At 39.4% G+C, this 21080-nt stretch overlaps 1 protein-coding gene across 1 annotated transcript in view; it reads right to left on the bottom strand.

Annotated features, from left to right (window-relative positions):
• LOC105937850 (kelch domain-containing protein 8B) overlaps positions 1-21080 on the bottom strand; it is a 166147-nt gene that overhangs the window by 68317 nt on the left and 76750 nt on the right. The window contains exon 3 of the mRNA XM_012879385.3: positions 20319-20543. Coding sequence (XP_012734839.1) covers positions 20319-20543 — 225 coding nt within the window. The remainder of the gene's footprint in view (positions 1-20318; positions 20544-21080) is intronic.

The raw sequence follows: 21080 nt of genomic DNA, 5'->3' as shown, positions 1-21080 counted from the left end.
ATCCTGACATATGAGTCACATTACGAGAATGCAATTCCGCATTGTCTCACGGACTAAGTCATATGTTCTCATTACAGGCTCCAGCATTCTACCCATCACAGCTCTGAACTCCGTTTAAAACATCGGCCAACGTGTTTGCAGAGCGAAGAGAAATGGTTTTGGATTATATCAGAGGTGTTAGAAACCAGGTTAATCACTGTCAGGAGGGTTTTCCTGCCTCTGCATCCATGACTGGGCAGCGTCAGGCTTCACACTGTGTACGCCGTTGTTGCCCCTGCACGGTCCAGGAGATCTGCATCTGCTTGCTGACATGCTGCATGATAGATCTGCCCTGAAACGCACAGGCGGGTGGGAGACCAGCTTCGTCAGTTGGATGTGAACAGACGTGGGCTGCTTTTGATGTGTCAGCAATCATTCGGTCGGCAACAAACGAGAGAGAAAAGTAAATGTTAAACACCCAACTAAAAGCAGGCTGAATGCCGTGAAGACAAGCAGTCCTACAGCAGGTCAGAGGTCAGTCTGAATGGACATGAATGTGATCTCAACACAATAGAAGGATTCTCATAAAGCCGCAAATCAATTAGCAAAACTGATTAAGAGCTCGCCAAGCGATCCGTATTTATTCGTTCTGTGTTGGTGCGGTAAAACAAAAAAAAACTGGAACGTTGTTAGAAGTTAGAAGAACACAGAGGATTCATCTCCAGTATGAGGATGAGGAGGAGGTTAGCTGTAAAGATCAATAAGCTCTCAGGGTGTTTTTTACCCCTTTGACCTTCTTTCTGTTCAGTTGTGATAGATGCAAATGCAGCAGCTGGAAACTGCTGCTTTCTGCTGAAATGCACATTCCAAGTGAATAACTCAGAGCAGAAAGAGACTGATCAATATTCAGAAAGCTGCACCCAGGGGAATGGCACATGACTGCAGTATGAATAGTCAAGCCTTCATCAGCTGCTTCTGTCCTATTAACCACATTATTATTTTCAGTACATTCCCAAACAATGATAATGCTGCCATTCACAGAACCGCTGCAGGAGACTCTTGTGATGGCTTTGATCATTTCAAATAGAGGGCCGCTCCTGAAGACTCTGTGGTGGCACCAGGCATTTTCTGTGAAGCAGTGTGTTGGAGCAGCAACTTATCTGCAGCGGAGAGGAAGTGGTTAGATAAGCTCATCAGGAAGGCCAGCTCTGTCCAGGGATGTCCCCTCCACCTAGTGCAGGTGGTGGGAGACAGAAGGACACCACCGTTGGACAGTGTGTCCATTAAGCTGTTGCAGAGCTGGAGAGCTCCAGACTTCTACTTCCTAGATGCACAAAGGAGCGTTTTCACAGATCCTTCCTCCCAGCAGGTGTTCCACTTTATAACATCACTGCTCAACCAACTCAATAAGTGTTACCGTCCCTGCTGGTATTCAAACAGTTTTTTTCTTCATTTGTTGCAAATAGGCTGTTGTTTTTATGTACAAATATGCATGGGTGTTTTGTAAATTTTTAAAATCACACATATCTCATTTATTGTGATTATGCTATTTTCAACAACTGTACAGCATTGATTTTCTTTTGTTGCAAATTTGCCCTTATTATATTGTCTCTTTCTCTATTTTTGGTTTTGTTTTACATTTTTACTTTTATGGGAATGTGCATGCTTTACTTTGCCTTTAACTTTACTGCTAGCAGGCCTAAATTTCCACACTGATGGACAGCAAATGATATTTCTAAAGTATTTGAAAATGTTTTTTCAGGTGTGTGGTAAAACAGTAGCAAGGACATCCCACATAGAAAGGCTGATAGTCCTTGATTCAGACATCTGGGGTTCAATTCCTGACCTTATATTTGCTGCATGTCTTTTGTGTCCTTTTTCAACCTGCTATAATTTTGTCAGATTAGTTTCAGTAAAGGCCACAAGCACCAAAAAATCCTCACAACATAAAAATGAGTCCATGACCAGAATCGTCGCATTTTCCTGGTTCTAATCTGTAGTCAGCCAGTAGGAGACTAAAAATGTTATCCTTTTTTCCCAATCTGTGAACAGATCAAACCTTACTGCTAAATGGTTGGGCTAACAACAACATTCTTTGGTAAAGAGGTTATAATTGGGGAAGAACACTGAAAGTCAGCTGCTTTTAGTATTAGGGTTTAAAAAAAATCAAGTCAGTCAACAATGAGATGAGAGAAGCTTTTAGAAAGGAAATAAAGACATGGCATTTTCCCAGCCTTTTAAATGAAAGGCCCAAAACTAAACATTCCAGCAAGGTTGCTCTGTTTTATCCAATAGAAACGTCAAACTATGTCATGGAACATGCCAGATTAGGAAATGATTAAAGCTAAAAGAAATATACACAGAGACTTAATGTTTAAAGTAACTTATGCTAACCATGCTAACTGGGCTAGTTGTGCTAATTGTACTGATCCTTCTGACAGCTCATAGAGAATGGAAACAGTTTTAAAAACACATTCTCTCTCTCTCTTTCTCCTACTTGTGTGACACTGTAGGCAGGAATTGTGAGCCCCATTAACAAAAGATCAAAATTATTCTAAAACCTCATAGAAATATATACAATTGTCTTTTTTGTATTATCGCATATTTGGACTCTAATATAAGCGACTATAGACACGAGTAAAGTGTTCTGCTTCTGCTGTTTCACTATTTTTAACTCTGCAGTGAATCACACTCTACAAGCTGCTAGTAAAGCCTTAAACCTCTTTTCTCTTTCACCGTCTTTTCTTGGTTAATAGGTTTTATATTCGATCTTCCAGCGCAACACAAAGTCTCCACAAATCTCTTTGCTGTCACAATGGCTTTATCTGTCATTTGTATCTATCCAGTTGTATTCTGCAGCCAAATGTAAAGCGCACAGGCTGCATGCATAATCACATTTACTCCACAGGGCATAAACACACAGACAGACACACTCATGATTTTACAACACGAGGCAGTTGCTGCAGTGCAGATGTGATGAAGAGTGCTCTACAATCGATTAAGTGGATCGATGCTCTAATCCGCACCCTCACAAGCCTCATGAGGATGGAGAGGATGGAAACGTTTTTTAGCCAAAAGGACTAGGGATTGTTTTCTTTTTTTTTTCTTTTTTTGCGTTCGCTGTGATAGGAGTACATGGTCATCACTTTCATTAGGCACAGGTGAGTCGCTTGGCTTTACAGACGGCTCTACAGGAGGTGGGAAGAGAGCTGCCCAAACTCAAATGTTTACCTGCTGAATGAGGGTGGATATTACCTGGCTCATCTTGGACTAACTGATTATTATGGCTCAGACTGATCCAGCAGGGCTTAAGGGGGTCCCTTCAGACCAGAATAGAAAAAGAAGGCAAATACAGGCTGCAAGGCCCTATAGGGTCTGCTAATGAGCATCTTCGGTTTCTAAGTAATCCTATAAATATTCATGGTCTGTGGGTGTCGATTGGGCTACATGGTATAGGAACCTTTCATCTTTGCGCATGTGGACTGTGGAGTTAATGCAACAAACTGTGGGCAACAATTCACCTGCGGGTGAAATGTTGCTTTCTATCATTCTTAAGTCATATTTATCAGGACTTATTGTATCAAGCGACAAAACAATGAGATCACAGAGAGAAGCTGCTTAAATTAACATTCTTATTACCTTGGTTAGAATGTGGGGTCATGTCATCATCTAAATATCAGTTTACCGGTCACTGCAACATCATAACAATTTCCATTTGATCATTATATACTAGAATAGCGCCGCGGACGGCAGCCACGGTGTGTTGGTGCACACTTTTTTGTCTTAGTTTACTGAATGTATATAGCTTCTCTATATATATCCTTTTTATTTTATTGTATTTTTATCTTTTGTCTGCACCATCAACACCAAGTCAAATTCCTTGTAAGTGCAAACCTACTTGGCGATTCAACTTAATTCTCATTCATTCTGATTCTGATTTAGCATTTTCATGTTTATTTCTTTTCTCTAGAGTTCAAGGCAATACATTTACTTTTATATGTTCTGGTCTTGTTTATGCAATTGAAAGAAATGCATTAATGATGACTGACCTGAGACAGGAAGTAAACTGACTCACTTAAGGTCCTTAGATTGTAGCTGTCAGGGATTTCCGAGCAGGTTAGTCATGAATCACATGTTCTATTAAGAAGCCAGTGTTTGAACATGTCACTTCTGGATAAGCACGCTGAGAGTTCAAAAATAGGTTGTTGATGCCTTGTGGGAAAAAAAATCTGAAATAGAATTTGAAAATGGAGAATTAATCAAAGAGGATGTTCTCTTCCAAGGCTTCGGCCAAGAACCACCTTCCATTGCAATTTCAGCAGCAAGCCTTTTGGGGCATTTCTCTAACAGTGTTACACCTAAAGAATGACATTTTACCTATTACTTTTAATAGTTTAAGCTCAGTCAAATTGGATGGAGAGCATATATGTAAGGCTATTTTCATGTCTTGCCAGAGATTCTTAATTGAAATGAAAGGGATGAATATGCTTTTATCTCAACTGTTCCATTGTAGCCATGGCTGTATGTTTAGAGGCATTGTCCTTTTGGAAGATAAACATCAGCCCCAGTCTCCAGTCTTTTTTGCTGTTTAACAGGTTTTCCTTCTATGTTTGTCCTGTATTTCTGCTCCATGTATCTCCCCATCAACTCTGGCCAGCTTCCCTAGTGTAGGAAAGCCTCCCCAGAGCATGATGCTCCCTTCACCATGTTTCACAACGGGGACGGTCGGTTTGAGTTCTGGGGATTTGAAGTTGTTGGATACATTTGGTCTAATGAATCAAGATGCAGAAATGAACAAAACTGAATTGAATCAAATGACAAATGTGAAAATTAAATCATGCTAATGTTAATTATTTACTTGATTTTGATCAATGCAAAAGGCAAAACTCAAAAGCATAAAAGTTTATGACAAACACATAACTAAGTTACATGGATATGGTCAGCACCCTCTGCACAAAACGGAAAACTAGTTGGACAAAAAGACAAATCCAGGGTGTGTAAAGATATGGTAATATATTCTGAAACATGACAAATCTGGAGACTCGTGTTATCTACAAGTAAAGGAAAAACAGCTGATGACATAAAAGGTTACAGGTAGGATAGCACTAGCATGTGGTGCATGGACAGTCATTGCCAATTAATTGTACCTCACCATATTTGCTTATATGACGTGTTGCATGAGAGTGACATGGTTTTTACAGTTTACAGGCTGCGATTAAATAGAAGTAAATCAAACAAAAGCAAAAGTTGTATGTTTGTGATCTAATTGTCTATGTCTCATAAGCTCAACCATTTATGTGATTTATTGATCATAGATCAGGTAGTTTAAAACTGCAGAAATGCCTCCAGCGACGATGACTCACCCATTTCGTCCTGGCTTCTACCTTTTCATCCTTTGAAAAACAGCAATTCACAGCTTGTCTTTGTGCGGTATGAAAGGAGCGATAACAGCACACGCTGAGAAGACAGACATCTCCAAGAGAGCAAAACTTTTAAAACTGCAGGGGACGAGAAGTGACTGTGAAAAAAAAAGTCTATCCAATATCTAAACATCGAGATCTCAGAGCACTGAGGGAGCTCTTTCAAGTCAGGTTGTAAACATGACAGGGATGATTCAGACAGGGGGAAAGAGTTCTGTGGTCAAAACATCCACCAACAGTGGGTGGGTTTTGAGTCATCACTGCAGACCCCTCTGCTCCCCCCAGTGTGGACGAATTTCTCTGATTTCGGTACACTGTAATTTTTCTGCGGGCAACTCTTTAATAGAAAGCGATGCAATCAGCAGGCTGCCTTGAACATTTTACTGAAAAGTCTGTGCAATCACAACATAATACCAGTGTTAGGTCTGGCTGAATAATAAGAGGGAAGCTTTTTGTTTTGAGACCACCGTGAATTTTAAAATGCTGCCAGGCTTAAGACTGTTTCTCTCTCCTCCTTCTGCAATCATCTTGCTTATTCGTTCAAATGATGGTTCTTTCTGTCCCTCCATACACACTCCTGAAATGATTTCAGGTCTTCTGGTTACGGCCACAAAATTCAACGTAATTAATCGGGATTTGATGAGATAGACTAACACAAACCAGAGCATCATTGTGGAGTGGAAGGATGAAGAATACATAGTTTTGAAAAAAAAATAAAAAATAAAAGAAACAATTAAACCAGAACATGTATCATCTATTTCTGTTTGGTCCCACTGAGTCAAAATCTTTTTCTGCTATTATGTTTGCTTCCTCTTTGCAAAGTTCAGACTCAATTTCAAAGGTCACTTTCCGTCAGATTGAATGGAAAGCATCTGTGAAGAGCTGCAATTGGATTTTGATCTAGACTTAGACAGGACCATTCTAACCTGAGTCCCCTTTGATGTGTTCTATTGTAGCTTTGGCTGCATGTTTGGTATCACTGGCCTGGGAGAAGGTAACCCTCTGCATCATTTTAAAATCTTTTGGAGCATCAGAAAGGTCTTCTTGCAGGAGTGTTCTGTATTTAGTTCCAACTATCTTCTCATCAAATCTGAGCAGCATCCCCACGGCATGATGCTGTCACCCACCAGGTTTCAGCACAGAATGGGTGGGTTCAGGGTGAGTGCAGGACTTTCTATCGCTGTCATTTGAATAGTATAAAAGCCAGATTGGTGGACTGACAAGTAGTGGTTGTCCTGTCAACCGTATCTCACACCTGAGCTGTGGATCCCTGCAGATCCTCCAGAGATAAAGCGGGCCTCTTTACTGCTTCCCTTATCATTGCCCTCCTTGTATGACCTGTCTGTTTAGATAGATTGCCATGTCTTGGTAAATTTTCAGTTCTACATACCCTCCCCATTTTCCAATGAGTACTGAATATTATTATATAATCAAACTTCTTTAAAAATCCCTACAGCTTTCTACATGGCCCACCGGCTGTGTCCCTTGTTCTAAATGATGGCGTTTGATCACTAATATTCTCTAAAAAGACAACTTCACTAGCTTGGTAACTTATGTTGCAGTGTTGCTCACTTTTCAGATTTAGTTTGAACCATATTGTGTTGGTCTATCACATAAAATCCCAATAACATATACTTATGGTGGAGGTGGTAACAAGAAAAATTTGAAAAAGTTAACAGTATGAGTATTTTTCCAAGGCACTGTTTATGTACTTCACCTCTTGAAACCCCTAAAGACTGCATTGGCGAGCAAAGCTCTTGATGTGCGTCAGTCACTCTGTGAGACACAACCACCCTTACGGGACTGCAGGTTATGTCTACAGCCTGTCAGCCTGTCGTGTCCACGTGTTTGTTGATTGAAAAGGTGGCCAAATAATCTGGTGGGAAAGAGTCTGAGCCCTTACCTCCTCTGTACGTTTACATACTCTCAAATGATTCTTTTGTGGAAGTTTTCTATTTCACAAGATCTCACTCTTTTGTAACTTCTACATTTAGCTAGCCGGTTCACCCCTTCAGATCAAACTCAAACACATACAATCAGATGTGCTTCTAAAAATGTCCTGCCCAACTGTGTTTCTACAGGGCACCAGATTTACAGAACGTATTTGGAAAACTTGCATGGAATAACTGACTTTGATTTGTGTTGCCTAGCTAAGAACACGGTTTCTGACGTACGGGGTGATGAATTCATTCTGCATGAGTGGTAAGTCCCCACTGACCTTCTGGCTCTTTTGTTTTCTCATTAAGGGAAATCGGATCTTTTGTCATTAAGGTTCCTAATCGTTGAGTGTGCTCTGCATTTACATTTAGCAGACTTGCTTTTTTTGACTGTGTTCTTTGTGCATGCTGTGATCTTTCTCACTCTGTGCTAATGTGAAAAGCTAGAGTTTGTCCTCGTCTACCTAGCCCTGTTGCCCTTTTTTTTCTGTTTAATTAAAGCACACCAGGGGCTACACGGTGGCACAGTTGCTAGCACTCTGCCTTGCAGCTCGAATGTCTAGAGTTCAAAGCCCATCCTGGAGTCTTTCTATGTGGGGGGTTGCATGTTCTGCCTGTGCATTTTTGGGGCATATCTGGGTTCCTTCTGCAGTACAAAAACATAACTTTTATATTAATCGGTTTCTCTGAATTGATCTCAGGAATTCATGTATGTGAGCATGGTTGTTTGTTAATAAAACGCCCATCAGAGAGTATACTTCCTCAGAACACAGAGGAAAGTCCTTCTACCTAACAGTGGTAGGATGTGTAATAACAGACTGCTAAGCTGTCTTGTTTGGGAACTTTTCAGCAGCTGACAGAGCAGCTCTCCAGGGGGTGGTTAAAACTGCTCAGGATATCATTGGTCCTCTTCTGCCCCCTCTAGAGTATATTCACCAGTCTTGATGTCACAATACAGCGAGCAATGTTGTAAAGTACTTTACACACCACTTTCCCCATTTCTTCACCCTGCTACCCTCTGGCAGATGTTACAGGTCTCTAAAGACACGTACTGCTAGACTCAGGAAAAGTCTTTACCCAACAGCCATCACTGAACTGAAATCTGCCCACCCCTCCAACAATGATATAACCAGCACCCCTGGAAACTGAATGCAAAAGTCACTTTAAAATTGTCACAGTTGACAGGTCATCTTATATTATCTTCATAGCCTTCTACCTTTTTAAAAACATCTTTTTTAAATCTGTTCAATCTGTTTTTATTGTATATTTTAATAAGGTGTCTATGTGTGAGTATGTGCGGTGAGAAAATTAATAACGCAACAACAGTGGAGCAGAGCTATAAGTGGGAAAACTCAGGACTACACATCTCTCTTTAATATGGGTAATCACCTTTTGAGACAGGTCTGTAAGGTTTTATAGTAGACTGGGGTGACAATAAATTAGCCTGACCAACAGTAAGCACAGTATTGAGAGTGAGTTTTCTGTTCAAAAGTGGGTTTTATGTCAGACACCAGTGAGACGGAAGAGCCATCTATTCCTTTCCAACACAGTTAAGGATTTCTCTAATCCACAGAGTATAGGATAGGGATTTCCACTTGAGCAAAAATCTGCCGGGTAGCTATGAAAATGATAAGAAATAAATGCTATGAAGCCTGCACTATGTGAACAGGCATTATAATAATACAGGCATTCAAATTAGATTTGACAATGCTCCCAGTAATCCTCAAAAGGATGAAACGATTTCCTTCCAGAAGGTATTTAAAACAAGACAAGATCCAAACTTAAGTACAGTTGCGGTATTATTTTGTTGACTAAATGGTGCTGCAGTCACCACCTTTACCGTTTCACTTTGCAGTTTTGGTTATGACTGACTGTATCTAGGCAAAGGGTGGAAATGTAATTTCATTTTTGAGCGGGACAATAAACAGAGAAACACAGAGATCTTCAAAGACAAAACGCAAGTCACCAGAGGGTAATCATTACCATGTAAATAAGATTTGGCAAATATCCGATTTTATAATTCGGCCATAGTCACAAAAAGTTTTAATATTTTGTGAGTTTTTGCTGTTATTTGTTCTCTTTCTTTTTCTCTCGGATGTCCTTTGCTCTGCTCTCTCCTTTCTCTCCTCTCAGTCTTAGCGTCACTGAGCTACTCGCAATGCAATCTCATTCCAAACTCTTCTTAATAATTTCAGTTAATCAAAACTTAGCGCTTTTAGTTAGATATTGAAGAAATATTTGTTACCATCAACAAAAGAAAACTCAGATCTGTCAAAAGAATTTAGCTAGCTTAGGTGGTTTTGACAGGCATTAGACGGCAGTCTGTCACATGTTTCAACTAAAGTAATGAGAACAAAATGTGACAAATGTTAATTTGTTTATTTCTATTGAGAAGTGGAAGTGACTAAACTGTGACGTGTCTTTAGTTTAAGTAGCCCTTACTGGAGGTTAGATATTTCTGCTTTACAGACATGGCTCCTCTGCTGCTCAGATGGCACTGCTGCATCTATTTGTGGGTGTTACAGTGCCTTGCAAAAGTGTTCACCCCCTTGGCGTTTTATCTATTTTGGTTCATTCCAACCTGTAATGCAATTTTTGTTTAATTTTATTTTATGTGATGGTTCTGCATGACAAAAAAATATGAGAAAATAATTTCAAAAAATAGAAAACTGAAAATTGTCACATCAATCAATCAATCAAATTTTATTGTCAGTTACAATTTGCATTGCAATCGAAAAATCATTTCTAGTACAACCGTCCATCACATACACTTAAACAAACAAACATTTTGGGGGAATGATTGACTGAGGCCTTGCGTTTCCAAGGAACGCAGCCAGTCGGCCGCTGCTATCAGCGCAGCCGTTATGCGCATTTCTCTATCTATCCACCCTCTTTGCTACGTCTTGACTTTTTGTTCTAACCATATAATTTCTCGAATTGTTATTAAAACACCCTAAGTTCATTGTTATGGCGCTGTTATAACTGTTATAACAAACTGTGGCGGTTATCAACACATCAGCTAATGGAGGCACATGTCTGCAAGGGTTGTTTTTTTATTGTGAGTTGAGGTATTTACCGTTTGCCAGTATTAACACTGATCATGTTCTACAAAGAATCATGCAGCGTAAATAACACTTTACACTCTAATCTTCTGCCTGTGTTTATTGAGATATTAGAGTGTAGCCTCGTCCTCCAGGAAAGATGACACGTTCTGTACATGCCTTATTATGGCCCAGGCTTCACCAGAGCATATGGCACTGCATAATGAACTGCATCCTCCATCCTGAGAAGCTCCGACGGAGTCGACTGCAGCTGCAAATCTCTGCCGCAACGACTGAGGAAGCTTTCTGCCATGATTTCAGTATAATTTTATAGTTTGCCAATCCTCCTCACTATTTCCGCACATCATCCCAGCACTGCTCTCATCCTCCTGGCAGAAGACAAGCGAGCACATAAACAGGGAATTCTGCACACACAAACACAAGCACATGCCGTCATCACCAGCACTCCCAAGGGTCTATTTATGGGCTTCGTGTGACAGCATGTCCAACTAGATAATAGTCGGAAGAGCAAGCTGATCCTTTAATCATCATCTTAGTTAACATATACGCCTCCGTTGCTGTGAAACAGCTTCATACTTCACATAATTACAGCAGCACCTGTCAGTTGGAACACCAGCCTAATATTTATGAAAATATCACATCCCAATCAATCAGTTTGGGAACAGATACACCTGCAGCGTTGCATGCTTGCTGAAAACCTGTAAGTTAATGAGTGAATTTACCTGCTGCATTTAAATTTCAAATGTTCTTTTCCCACTCAAGTATGACCGCCTTGGTTGATAGAACCTATAATCTGCATGGGCTGACAGAAGGGAGGTGATTGAGAAACAGAGTGGTGGTGAGGAAGTGGCAGCAATTGAGGAGGACAAATGAGAGCAAGACATTACGGATGGCTCCTCCGTGTTTGTTATATTGATTTCCTTCTTAATCGACAGGCACTAAAAGTAAGGAAAAAAAGTGTTAACAGCAGCTGAGCTCTTTGTCTAATTATCAATGTCAGCACAGCAGATGCGGAAGGCATGTGGTCATAAAAAATGCCATTAGCAGCAGAAATCCCTGCCCGTTTCTTTCTAAGTAAATAAGATACAAGAACTCTGAGATTTATATTTCATTGACACTAAATGTGGCTAGCAAGCAAATATTAAAAGTTTAGTTAAGCATTTTGAAAGACCGTATTTTGACCAAGAACTCGTGACTTTTCTGAGTGAAATTCAGTGAAGACGTACGGATCAAAATACTCTGTAATTTTCTGATCTTAGGTTTTAGCTAATGGCAATTTTCTTCAATGAGCTGTGATTTAAGAAAATCTGAGCGCAGCACTGAAATTATCTATACCTTTAGCCTTTGCATATGTTTAGAAATTGTGTGAGAGCACTGTTAACCTAAAACAGGATTTGCCTAACATTTTAAAACAAAAACAAAATTATTACAGAAAAAAACATTTTAAACTCAATTTAGCATTTTACAATACTATTTATTATAACATTACCAAGGTTACTGTGGCTAGCCTTACTAATGCGTGTCTTTGTGAGAATCAGAGCTGAACAATTTACCAAGTCACAATCCTCATCGTTAAATCCATTATGTAAAAGGACTGCTTGGAACCAATATTTGGTGGGATGCACATTTTTAAGTGCCATATGTGCACATTGTGTATTACAATAATCGAGTAATATATACCTAGGCACCTAGGCTGCATACCTGAACAGGCTGCAACCTCATCCTTCCCAATTCTTCCTTTGCCAAGTCTGCATGGATTGGATATTGAAAAAGAAAAAGTTGATGTCTCCAAAACCTCTGCTTGTGTAGGAAAGGTGTAAATGCAAAAGAAAAAGTTACTTCAGCTATCTAGGTGGCACTTAGGAAGGGTGCAAAGAGTTTTACTGTGTTTTTGCACTGAAGTTATATTAGTGGAAAGTTTTTGTACAAATTTAAATCTCTAGTTATTCTTAAAAAAAACAAATATGCTGTTCTACCCTAGTAACCCAGTTAATTATCATCAAACTTTATCAAATCTATATTTATGATGCTTGCATATTTGATCATCCAAAACAAAGCCACACAAACTCCAAAAAGCAGTCATTATGATTTATGAAAGTGCCACTGTATCTTTTTTTTAGCTTTTAGTAAGTGATACTGTATCTTCCCCACAGAAATGACTCACTGACAGTCACCACCAGAACATCCATTAACCCTGCCTGCCTCTGTATTTCTCTGCAGCACTCACTGCTGACGTGGAAGGGTATTTAAATGCAAAGTGACTTCAGTTTTTCAGTAAATATAGAAAAGGAACAGGTAATGAACCCGATCAGTGTTTGTATGGCCTTCCAGGGTCACAATCTCTATTAAAGGGCCAAACGCGCACAGCATCATCTTTGAGATTCACCAAAATAGCCGTGAGTCACCAAATTTCCCTGATTAAATCACACATGAAGCTGAGCTTATCCGCGTGCCTTATTACTTTTTGCTCTGTGTCACCGCAGTTTTCACATGAGTAGGAAACTGCACTTGTGAATTCTGCTTTGATGGCTCACCTCTTGGTACTTTTATCTGTGGTGACTCTGCTTTCAAGATCTATAATCTCAGCATGTCAGTCACAGCAATGCTGCCCCAGTACATCAACAAGAAAACACTCAGAGGAACATAAATGAAAAAGGGATTGACAGAGATAAAAAGGAGTAAATCCCAAGCAACAAAAGGGATTCACCAAGAATTGAAATGCTCCTTCTAAAGATCAGCCAAACACTCAAATCGGAAAAATGACACAAGTGAGGAGCAACATTCTCATGCTCTGATTGTAAAATAATTTAAGTCATATATACTTGAATATGCATGGTTTTTATATAGCCTACCCAATAAAGGTCATCACTTGGTTTTACCTAAATACCCCCTTCACACTACTGCACATCAACCTATCATTTAATGCCGTTAGAAGTCACTGACTCACAACCTTCATGTTTGTGAATTTAGAGGGTAATGCCTCCCATGGAGTCTTTGGACGTGACAAGAAATTCCACAACACGAGTTCTGCACTCCTAATATATCATGTAGACATGTGCACCACGGCTGCAACAGTAACACAATTGTGAGTTACAGGTCACAGGTATGGCCCAGTAATTGTCATTTAGTCTCACACTATGCTGAGCGGATGTTTCACTCACCTCAGGATGCTTCATACATGAAATTTAAAGTGAAACCGAGAGTATCACTTAATGTCTAAATATTTCATCCGACCACTGAGGACTCAGAATATAGAAATGTAAGTCTCTATTTTCAGCATATCCTTTCATACAAAAGGAAAAGCGAGACATTAATGTCATTGACGAGTAACAACCAGTCATGACTCCGCAGAACACTATGAACCCCACTGTTCTATCTATACATGAATTACTCAGAATATGAGGGTATCAAAAGCAAAAAAACAACAAACTTCAAAGACACGACAGGACTTAATATTTTACAAAATTCCATTCATTTATTCCCGTTTAGACACGTCTTGTGTGTTCTTCAAAACATTACCATACATAGCAAGATCGCAGAGGGATTACACCCCCTTCGGTCATTTTTAGAAACAAGAATTAATGCTGAAATTTGGAATTCGTTGTGGAATTTCTCTAATCTACACAGTCTAGACATCCACAATATGCTCCTAGTCAGACTCTTTCCTGGATATTTGATCACTATTCTTGGAAAAATTGGTAACACTCATCTAAATTGGATGTTAAACCTGATGATGCTAAGTCAATGTGGACTTAATTTTTGAAAACAGTTTGTGTTTTTTTATTGCAATGACAATAACACTGCTAAACAGTATTTAAATATTTTTTTTTCATCAGACCGTCACTGATGCGGTTAGAACCACCCTGCTTTAAAAATAAATCGTAGCCTTTATCAATCAGAATATTTCACCATAATAATTACATTCAGTCGTGCACCTGCATTGCTAAACAGTGGACAAGAATAGATTAAAATCATAATTTGAAACTGTAATACACGTTATCGTTGAACCAATAAATTGTTTCAACAGCAAAGGGAGTAATCCTAACAATCTAGTTTTTTGGTGCATCATCAGTTTGTGTTTTACACTGCAAAAACGGAACTAGAAATAAGTAAAATGTTCTTTAAAATTAGTGTATTTATCCTTGATTTGAGCAGGTAAATAAGATGATTTGCCAATGGAATAAGATTTTTGCACTTAAAATAGGAACAACTCATCTCCATTATCTTATTTCAAGTGCAGGATGTCTAATTATCTTATTTTAGGGGTCAAAATACTTATTCCGTTGGCAGATAATCTTATTTACCTACTCAAATCAAGGATAAATACACTAATTTTAAAGAACATTTTACTTATTTCTAGTTCCGTTTTTGCAGTGTAACAGGATGATTCATTCTTAACAAGATATTTTTCACATGACAATAGTTAGTATGATCATTGCTCCACTCTATTCCCGGCACAGACCGGCAAATTAGGGATACTGTACACATTTTTAACAGGGACTATTCCACAAAACTTAATGTGAGTCTGACGTATTGATTCCAGAACCAACTGACCCAAACTATCACCATTACATTAAGTTGTTTAGAGACTCATGCTTGTTATAAATCGAAAAACTCTAAAACAACAGTCATGTCCACAGTAAACAAAAAAAGCTATTTTAGTTTTACATTAACATGGACTGAAAGGATGCCAACCAACAAAATGTACCTCCTTCAAAACCAACACTTTCAAGCACAACTGAAGTTCTTTGTTGTGTCCATGGAAAAGGCAAATACCTACAGGAGAAAAGATTTATGGTCAGATGGGGCAAAGATTTAGTCTTTTGCCCACAATCCAACTGATGAATTCAAAGTAAATTTTAAAAGATTGGTTCTGTGGTTCAACCTTCATGTTTCTCGACAAGGAGCCAACTGGTTTAACTCATTCTGTCGCAGGGCAACACAGAGACAAACAGGACAAACAACCATTCATGCACACACTCACACCTACGGACAATTTTAGAGAGACCAATTATGTGTGGGTTTGTATTCATAATGTTTTTGTATTTGTGTGTGGATTTGAGCAGAGACTTACAAGTACCAGAAGTTGCACATAAAATGTGATTTTTGGTTTACAAATCATTCTTTACAAATACAAGTACCCAAAGCTACACACAAACAGGTTTACACAGGTTATAAATCTATTATTACAGACACCCGCCTATTTTAAGTCTGTTTTCTCTCCATATAAGGACTATCTGAGAAGTATTATTCTTCCTCTCAATTTTACAGCTGAAACTTGGACCTAACTGGGTGCCCCAACAGGAAATACTCATTAAAACTGGTATAGGAGCAGATAAAGCTAACATTAACCTTTTGAAAATGCTTTGTTCTCAACACTGCTGACAGTCTACGGCCTCCATGCCCATAGTGAGTGGAGGCAAAATGGCCACTGACACAGTTATAACAGTGCAGAAATATTTTCTTTATAAGAAGTAGTTTTCCTGCATCCTGCTGCCACGCAAGAAACTTCAGTTTGAGTTAAACCAGTTGGCCACTTGTTGAGATGCATGAAGGTTGAACCACAAAACAAATAAATTTATCAGATGAATAGGAGCATGATTACAAGACTATAGTATTCATCAAAGCCAAAAAAAAACTAAGTATTGTTGTTTTTTTTTAGAACGAATAATTATAGACTTATCATTATACGAGCGAGGAGCAGTTGTGTTTTGAATGCTACTGCCTTGGAATGAAAGATTTATCATAATAAAAGCAGGTCCAAATCTCTGAGGTTTTTGCCTAATTTCAATCTGAAGTGTTTTGTGTAACCTTTTAAATTATCCACAACTCATTAACTACAGCCTCATGAATGGAGTGTTTACCTGATTCGGTCCCCTCTGATCAGGAATGCTTGTCTTCCTCAGAGGAACAAACATCAGTCATTGTCCTGAATAGGAATAATTCTTTTATTATGTGAGCAAAATAGATTTGGGTGTCCATTTATAAACTCATTCATGATGGAATGAATAAATGAGTTTCACTGAAAACTAATCATTGATTATTTTATTCAGGCTTCAACAGAAGACATTCCATCATGGCTTGCTGCTAGTACAGAATACTGCTGCTGTCAGAGTGATGCCAGGTGTGAGAAATGGTGTAACTCCAGTTTTAGCCTCACTCCTCTCCACTTCTTGTTCATTATGCTTTGCAAGATTTTGTTGATTGTTTATAAAGCCCTGTATTGGCTGAGTCCTGTTAAAGGATTTCTTTAGTCTGTCATCCTCCAGCAAGATGGCTCAAGTCTGACAACCAGACTCTCTTGTAAACACAAGAACAGGATGCCCACATCATTACTGTGGCTAGACTCACTCTGGGACACGATTTACTCATGGAGACACAGGGCACCTTGTTTTTTAAAAATAATTTTTTAAAATTTTTAGTTAGTGGAGTCTGCCATCTTGATGTACCTCTGTTTTCTTTCTTTTTTTTTGTCTTGTAAATCAATATATATAATTCAATTTAATGGAACAGTGTGTCACTAATTTGGATTTTAATTACCAATATTCAAGTATTGTTTTTATAAATTCATATTATGGCATAGTCTAATAACCTCACATCTCATAACTTAGAATTACCGTATTTTTGGATTATAAGGCGCACCTAAAATCCTTAAATTTTCTCTTGAATTGATGGTGCACCTTATAATCCGGTGCACCCTATAGATGTTTATTGACCGATTTTTTTGTGGTACAATGCGCTCAAAAATCTGTTAAAATGTTTAAGTAGGCCACTAATTTGGTTATTTTGATAGAGACTCTTGTTACTTTTTTGTCTAATGTAAAATTCTATGCATCCCTCAAAAAGGGATGTACAGAAAATACATTGGATACAAAACTGTGCAACCTAAATTACCTGTGCCAATTTAAATATTTCTTCATTATAAAGTTGTTCCATATCTACAGATCATGGATAAAACTGTACCTTTAGGTCATTACTTTACTGATTCACAAATGTAAACTACTCCAACAGATTGTACCGTATACAGTAACTGGCCATTTAATTAGGAATGCCTTGTCAAGGGCTTGTGAACACAAACAGTGAATCAGCCAATCACATGGCTGCAACACAACAGCCTTAATTACCTGGAATGTATCATGGTTTTTGTGCCAGATGGCCTAGATGGAGCTAGTGGGAGCGGTGCTGGTGCCTATCTCCAGCTGTCAATGTGCGAGAGGTGGGGTACACCCTGGACAGGTCGGCAGTCTATCGCAGGGCAACACAGAGACAGACAGGACAAATAACCATTCACACCTAAGGAGACTTTAGAGAGGCCAATTAACCTAACAGTCATGTTTTTGGACTGTGGGAGGAAGCCGGAGTACCCAGAGAGAACACACGCATGCACAGGGAGAACATGCAAACTCCATGCAGAACGACCCAGGGTTGGAGTTAAACCCAGGACCTTCTTGCTGCAAGGCAACAGCGCTACCCACTGCATCACTGTGCAGCCATTTGTTCTGCAGACAGCTTTGATGTAACATTGAGCAAGAAATACCTAGCATGATTTTTTTCAGCAATGACAATAGTAACTATATGGAAAGCTACATTCATCCTGATGTCAACAGACAAATATTTTACGCCTGTCATTATTCAGTTGAACATCCATGGTGAAAGTACTGATATCTGTCCAGAAAAGCTGTCTTTTGTTCATCTGAATTTGTCTGTATAATAGAATCAATTTTATGTCAACCATTTGCACATAGAACATCTGTACACAAATTTGATCATATCTTTTATTTACTATTGACATATTAATATGCTTCAATTCTGTGCTCATGAAACGTGTCAAAAAAGCTGATGCATGCAGCAAATGTACTCAACAGAAACCAGATTAATTTCTGAACTTAGGTCAACATTTTTAGTGCAGTAATAATAATGTTTGCAGAAAAGGCATCCTAATTTTGGACTACATAACAGAAAAGGTTAAGTACTCTCAGGCAGCGTGAAAATGTCAACGTGTTCAAATGTGTAGCAGCCAGATTACAGGTCACTGGTCTCCAGAAGGCCAATTATTTAAAAACTTCTCAGGATTGTCGGAGGAACCATTGGAAAAGTGTTGCATGTAAATAAAAACATTCTGGGAACATCTTGCAGTGATCACTAGGGCTGTGTTTGTGTAAACTTCAGATGACCATCATAACATATTTAAATTGAGTAGAAAAAGCTAATGAGTATGAGTGAGATCATTAAAAGGAAACCAGCACTTTGCAGAGCTATTTGCATCGCATAGGATTGGGCACATTCATTGCACCGTTTGGATAATGAGTGATAATATGGCAATGTTAAATTAGCATTGAGCAGTGCGGTAATGGCAGCTATACACTCTTGCAGAGAGTGACAAAATACAAAAGTTGGACAGAAATGGTGGCTGCTGTCTTTTTCAAATGTATTTGTCCAGTAAGCTGTGTCTGTTTATGATATGAGAGATGGCTCTTTGCCCAGGATCCCACACCATCACGGCCACTTGCAAGAACACAAAGAAAATATGTTGGTGGTGAATCCTGACTGCTGATTAGCAGTCACTCAGTTTTGGGGAATTGGGATCCACTGTGAGGTGCTTAGCGTACTCACTGAAAGAAAATAGTGCTGTATACGAGGTTTAGTATGAGTGGTTTAGTTCAGTCATTCCCTCAGCACCATTATGTGACAAATCTTATCTCAAGAAACTTCACAGGACAAACCGATTCATAATGCAGAGTCCAAATTGATCCCAGTTGCAATACAAGACACTCTCTACAATTCAGAACATAATGGCAATAAGACAAAATCTATCCAAGGTAGCCAAGCCAATTGTACCAAGTCATTGACTGCATTATTCCAATCTCCCTAGCAAACATCTGGCAAAAGCGGACAGATGATTCTCTCAAGTTCTTGACTTTGTGACTATCACCTGTCCTGAGAAAGCAAGTAATGATAGCAGAGAGCAACAACTCCTGTTTAACAGGAAGTCTCCAGCAGAACTAGGCTCAAGAGAAACGAGACATCTGTTCCCGCTCCAGCAGCGAATGACGTCATTTTTATCTCTCAGCCCTGTCTTGGAGAGTCTCCCTGCATGTTCTCGACACAATGTCAGGCCAGAACCTTTCTCTCAAGGGGTGTCCTACTACTGTGCTGTAATTGGACAGGATTTAGATGGGCGTGTTTAGGTTGAGGAAACGGAAGTGTCTCACACATCTGCGGGACTGCAGTCGTCCCGCAGTCGTCCCGCAGTTCAACTCTGGTTGTTTAAGTGATCAAACATGCTAATTCCGCTCACTTGCAGCATTTACTCCATAAATTATCCAAGCGGGACAGTCCCACCCTTGTAGCACTGCACGTCTTCAATGTTGGCAGTATTTACAAATAGCGGCGGAGCACAACGTGAGCTATTGTGTGTCTGCTTCTCAACTTTCAGCTCTCTGTGCCCCCCCCCCCCCCCCCCCCCCTCTGCCCGCCAGATCTGACGTGACGTGGGGCGGACTTCTGCAGCTGAGCGTCTCATGCACTATGTATAGACAGAGCCAAAACTATGCTTTCTTGTCTTTTCCCCCTCCCGAGAAAAAAACCTTTGTTCTCGTGGAGTATGTAACAAGTATGAGCAGCCATCTTCTCCGACTGATGGGTCTTTGAGTAGATAGAGAATAATCAGAAAAACACAAAACAATAATCCAGGAAGACTTTCTTTGGGAAAGAGGTGTGTGCAACAACAAAAAATAAAAGCATACTCACATATTGTACATGTATGATAGCAGTAACTAGTAATAATTATTTTTGTTATGGGTGATTGAGAATGGTATGTTTCAAAGAAAAATAAGGTACCTTCTGTTAAATAATTAACCTGTAATTGAGCATAATATAATGCAAATGTTACTTTATTGTTAGAATACAGGTAAATATACCTTGATCCAGATCAAACTCTTCTGTGGTGCTGACAAAGTGAGGTCGGGAGTAGAAATTATGCGGCCCCGGCTGCTGGAGCCCACCCAGGCTGAACAGGCTTCGCTCATTTGTAGCGCAGCAGGAGAAAGCCCTCCGGCTGGGGATGCATGGGTACCGAGTCCAGCTCTTCATCTCCAGGTCGAAAGCCTCCAGTGCCGTCACTGGCATCTTTCCCTGACGACCACCTGGAGGAGGAAAAAGAATTGCACAACACATTTTTAATATTAGAGTTTTGGAGGCTCACAGACATTTTCAGTGCTCTAAAAAAGTATTCCCTGTATTTTCTGTGAACTTATATGTTTTAGATCATTGCACAAATTTCAATACAAAGATCACCTGATTCAATACAAACTGCAGTTTTCAATTGATTATTTCATTACTACGGGGAAAAAACATCCAAGCCAGGCCCTATGTGAAAACTAATTGCCCTCTTTAACCCAACACCTGGTCCCTTGGTGGCAACAGCTGCCATAAAGTGTTTTAGCAATAACTGGTCATTACACTTTTACATTGTTGTGGAGAAATTCTGGATTTTGGACTGAGAGAACCGGTGGTTTGAAAGAGGGATGAAAGAATCCATCTTGGTCAAAAGAGAAAAGCCATCACTAAACAGAGGGGGAGGTTTGCACTTCCAACTCCCCAGTGTTTACAGCTCGGTCCTCCAACAAATCCCAAAGAGATTAAATCAGCAGTCTCATCATGATTCAGGGGACCAAGTACTC

The sequence above is a fragment of the Fundulus heteroclitus genome, chromosome 1, assembly GCF_011125445.2.
Source record: "Fundulus heteroclitus isolate FHET01 chromosome 1, MU-UCD_Fhet_4.1, whole genome shotgun sequence".
NCBI classification, from domain to species: domain Eukaryota; kingdom Metazoa; phylum Chordata; class Actinopteri; order Cyprinodontiformes; family Fundulidae; genus Fundulus; species Fundulus heteroclitus.
The sequence above is the reverse complement of the archived record's forward strand: the minus strand, read 5'-3'. Positions and strand labels throughout refer to the sequence as shown.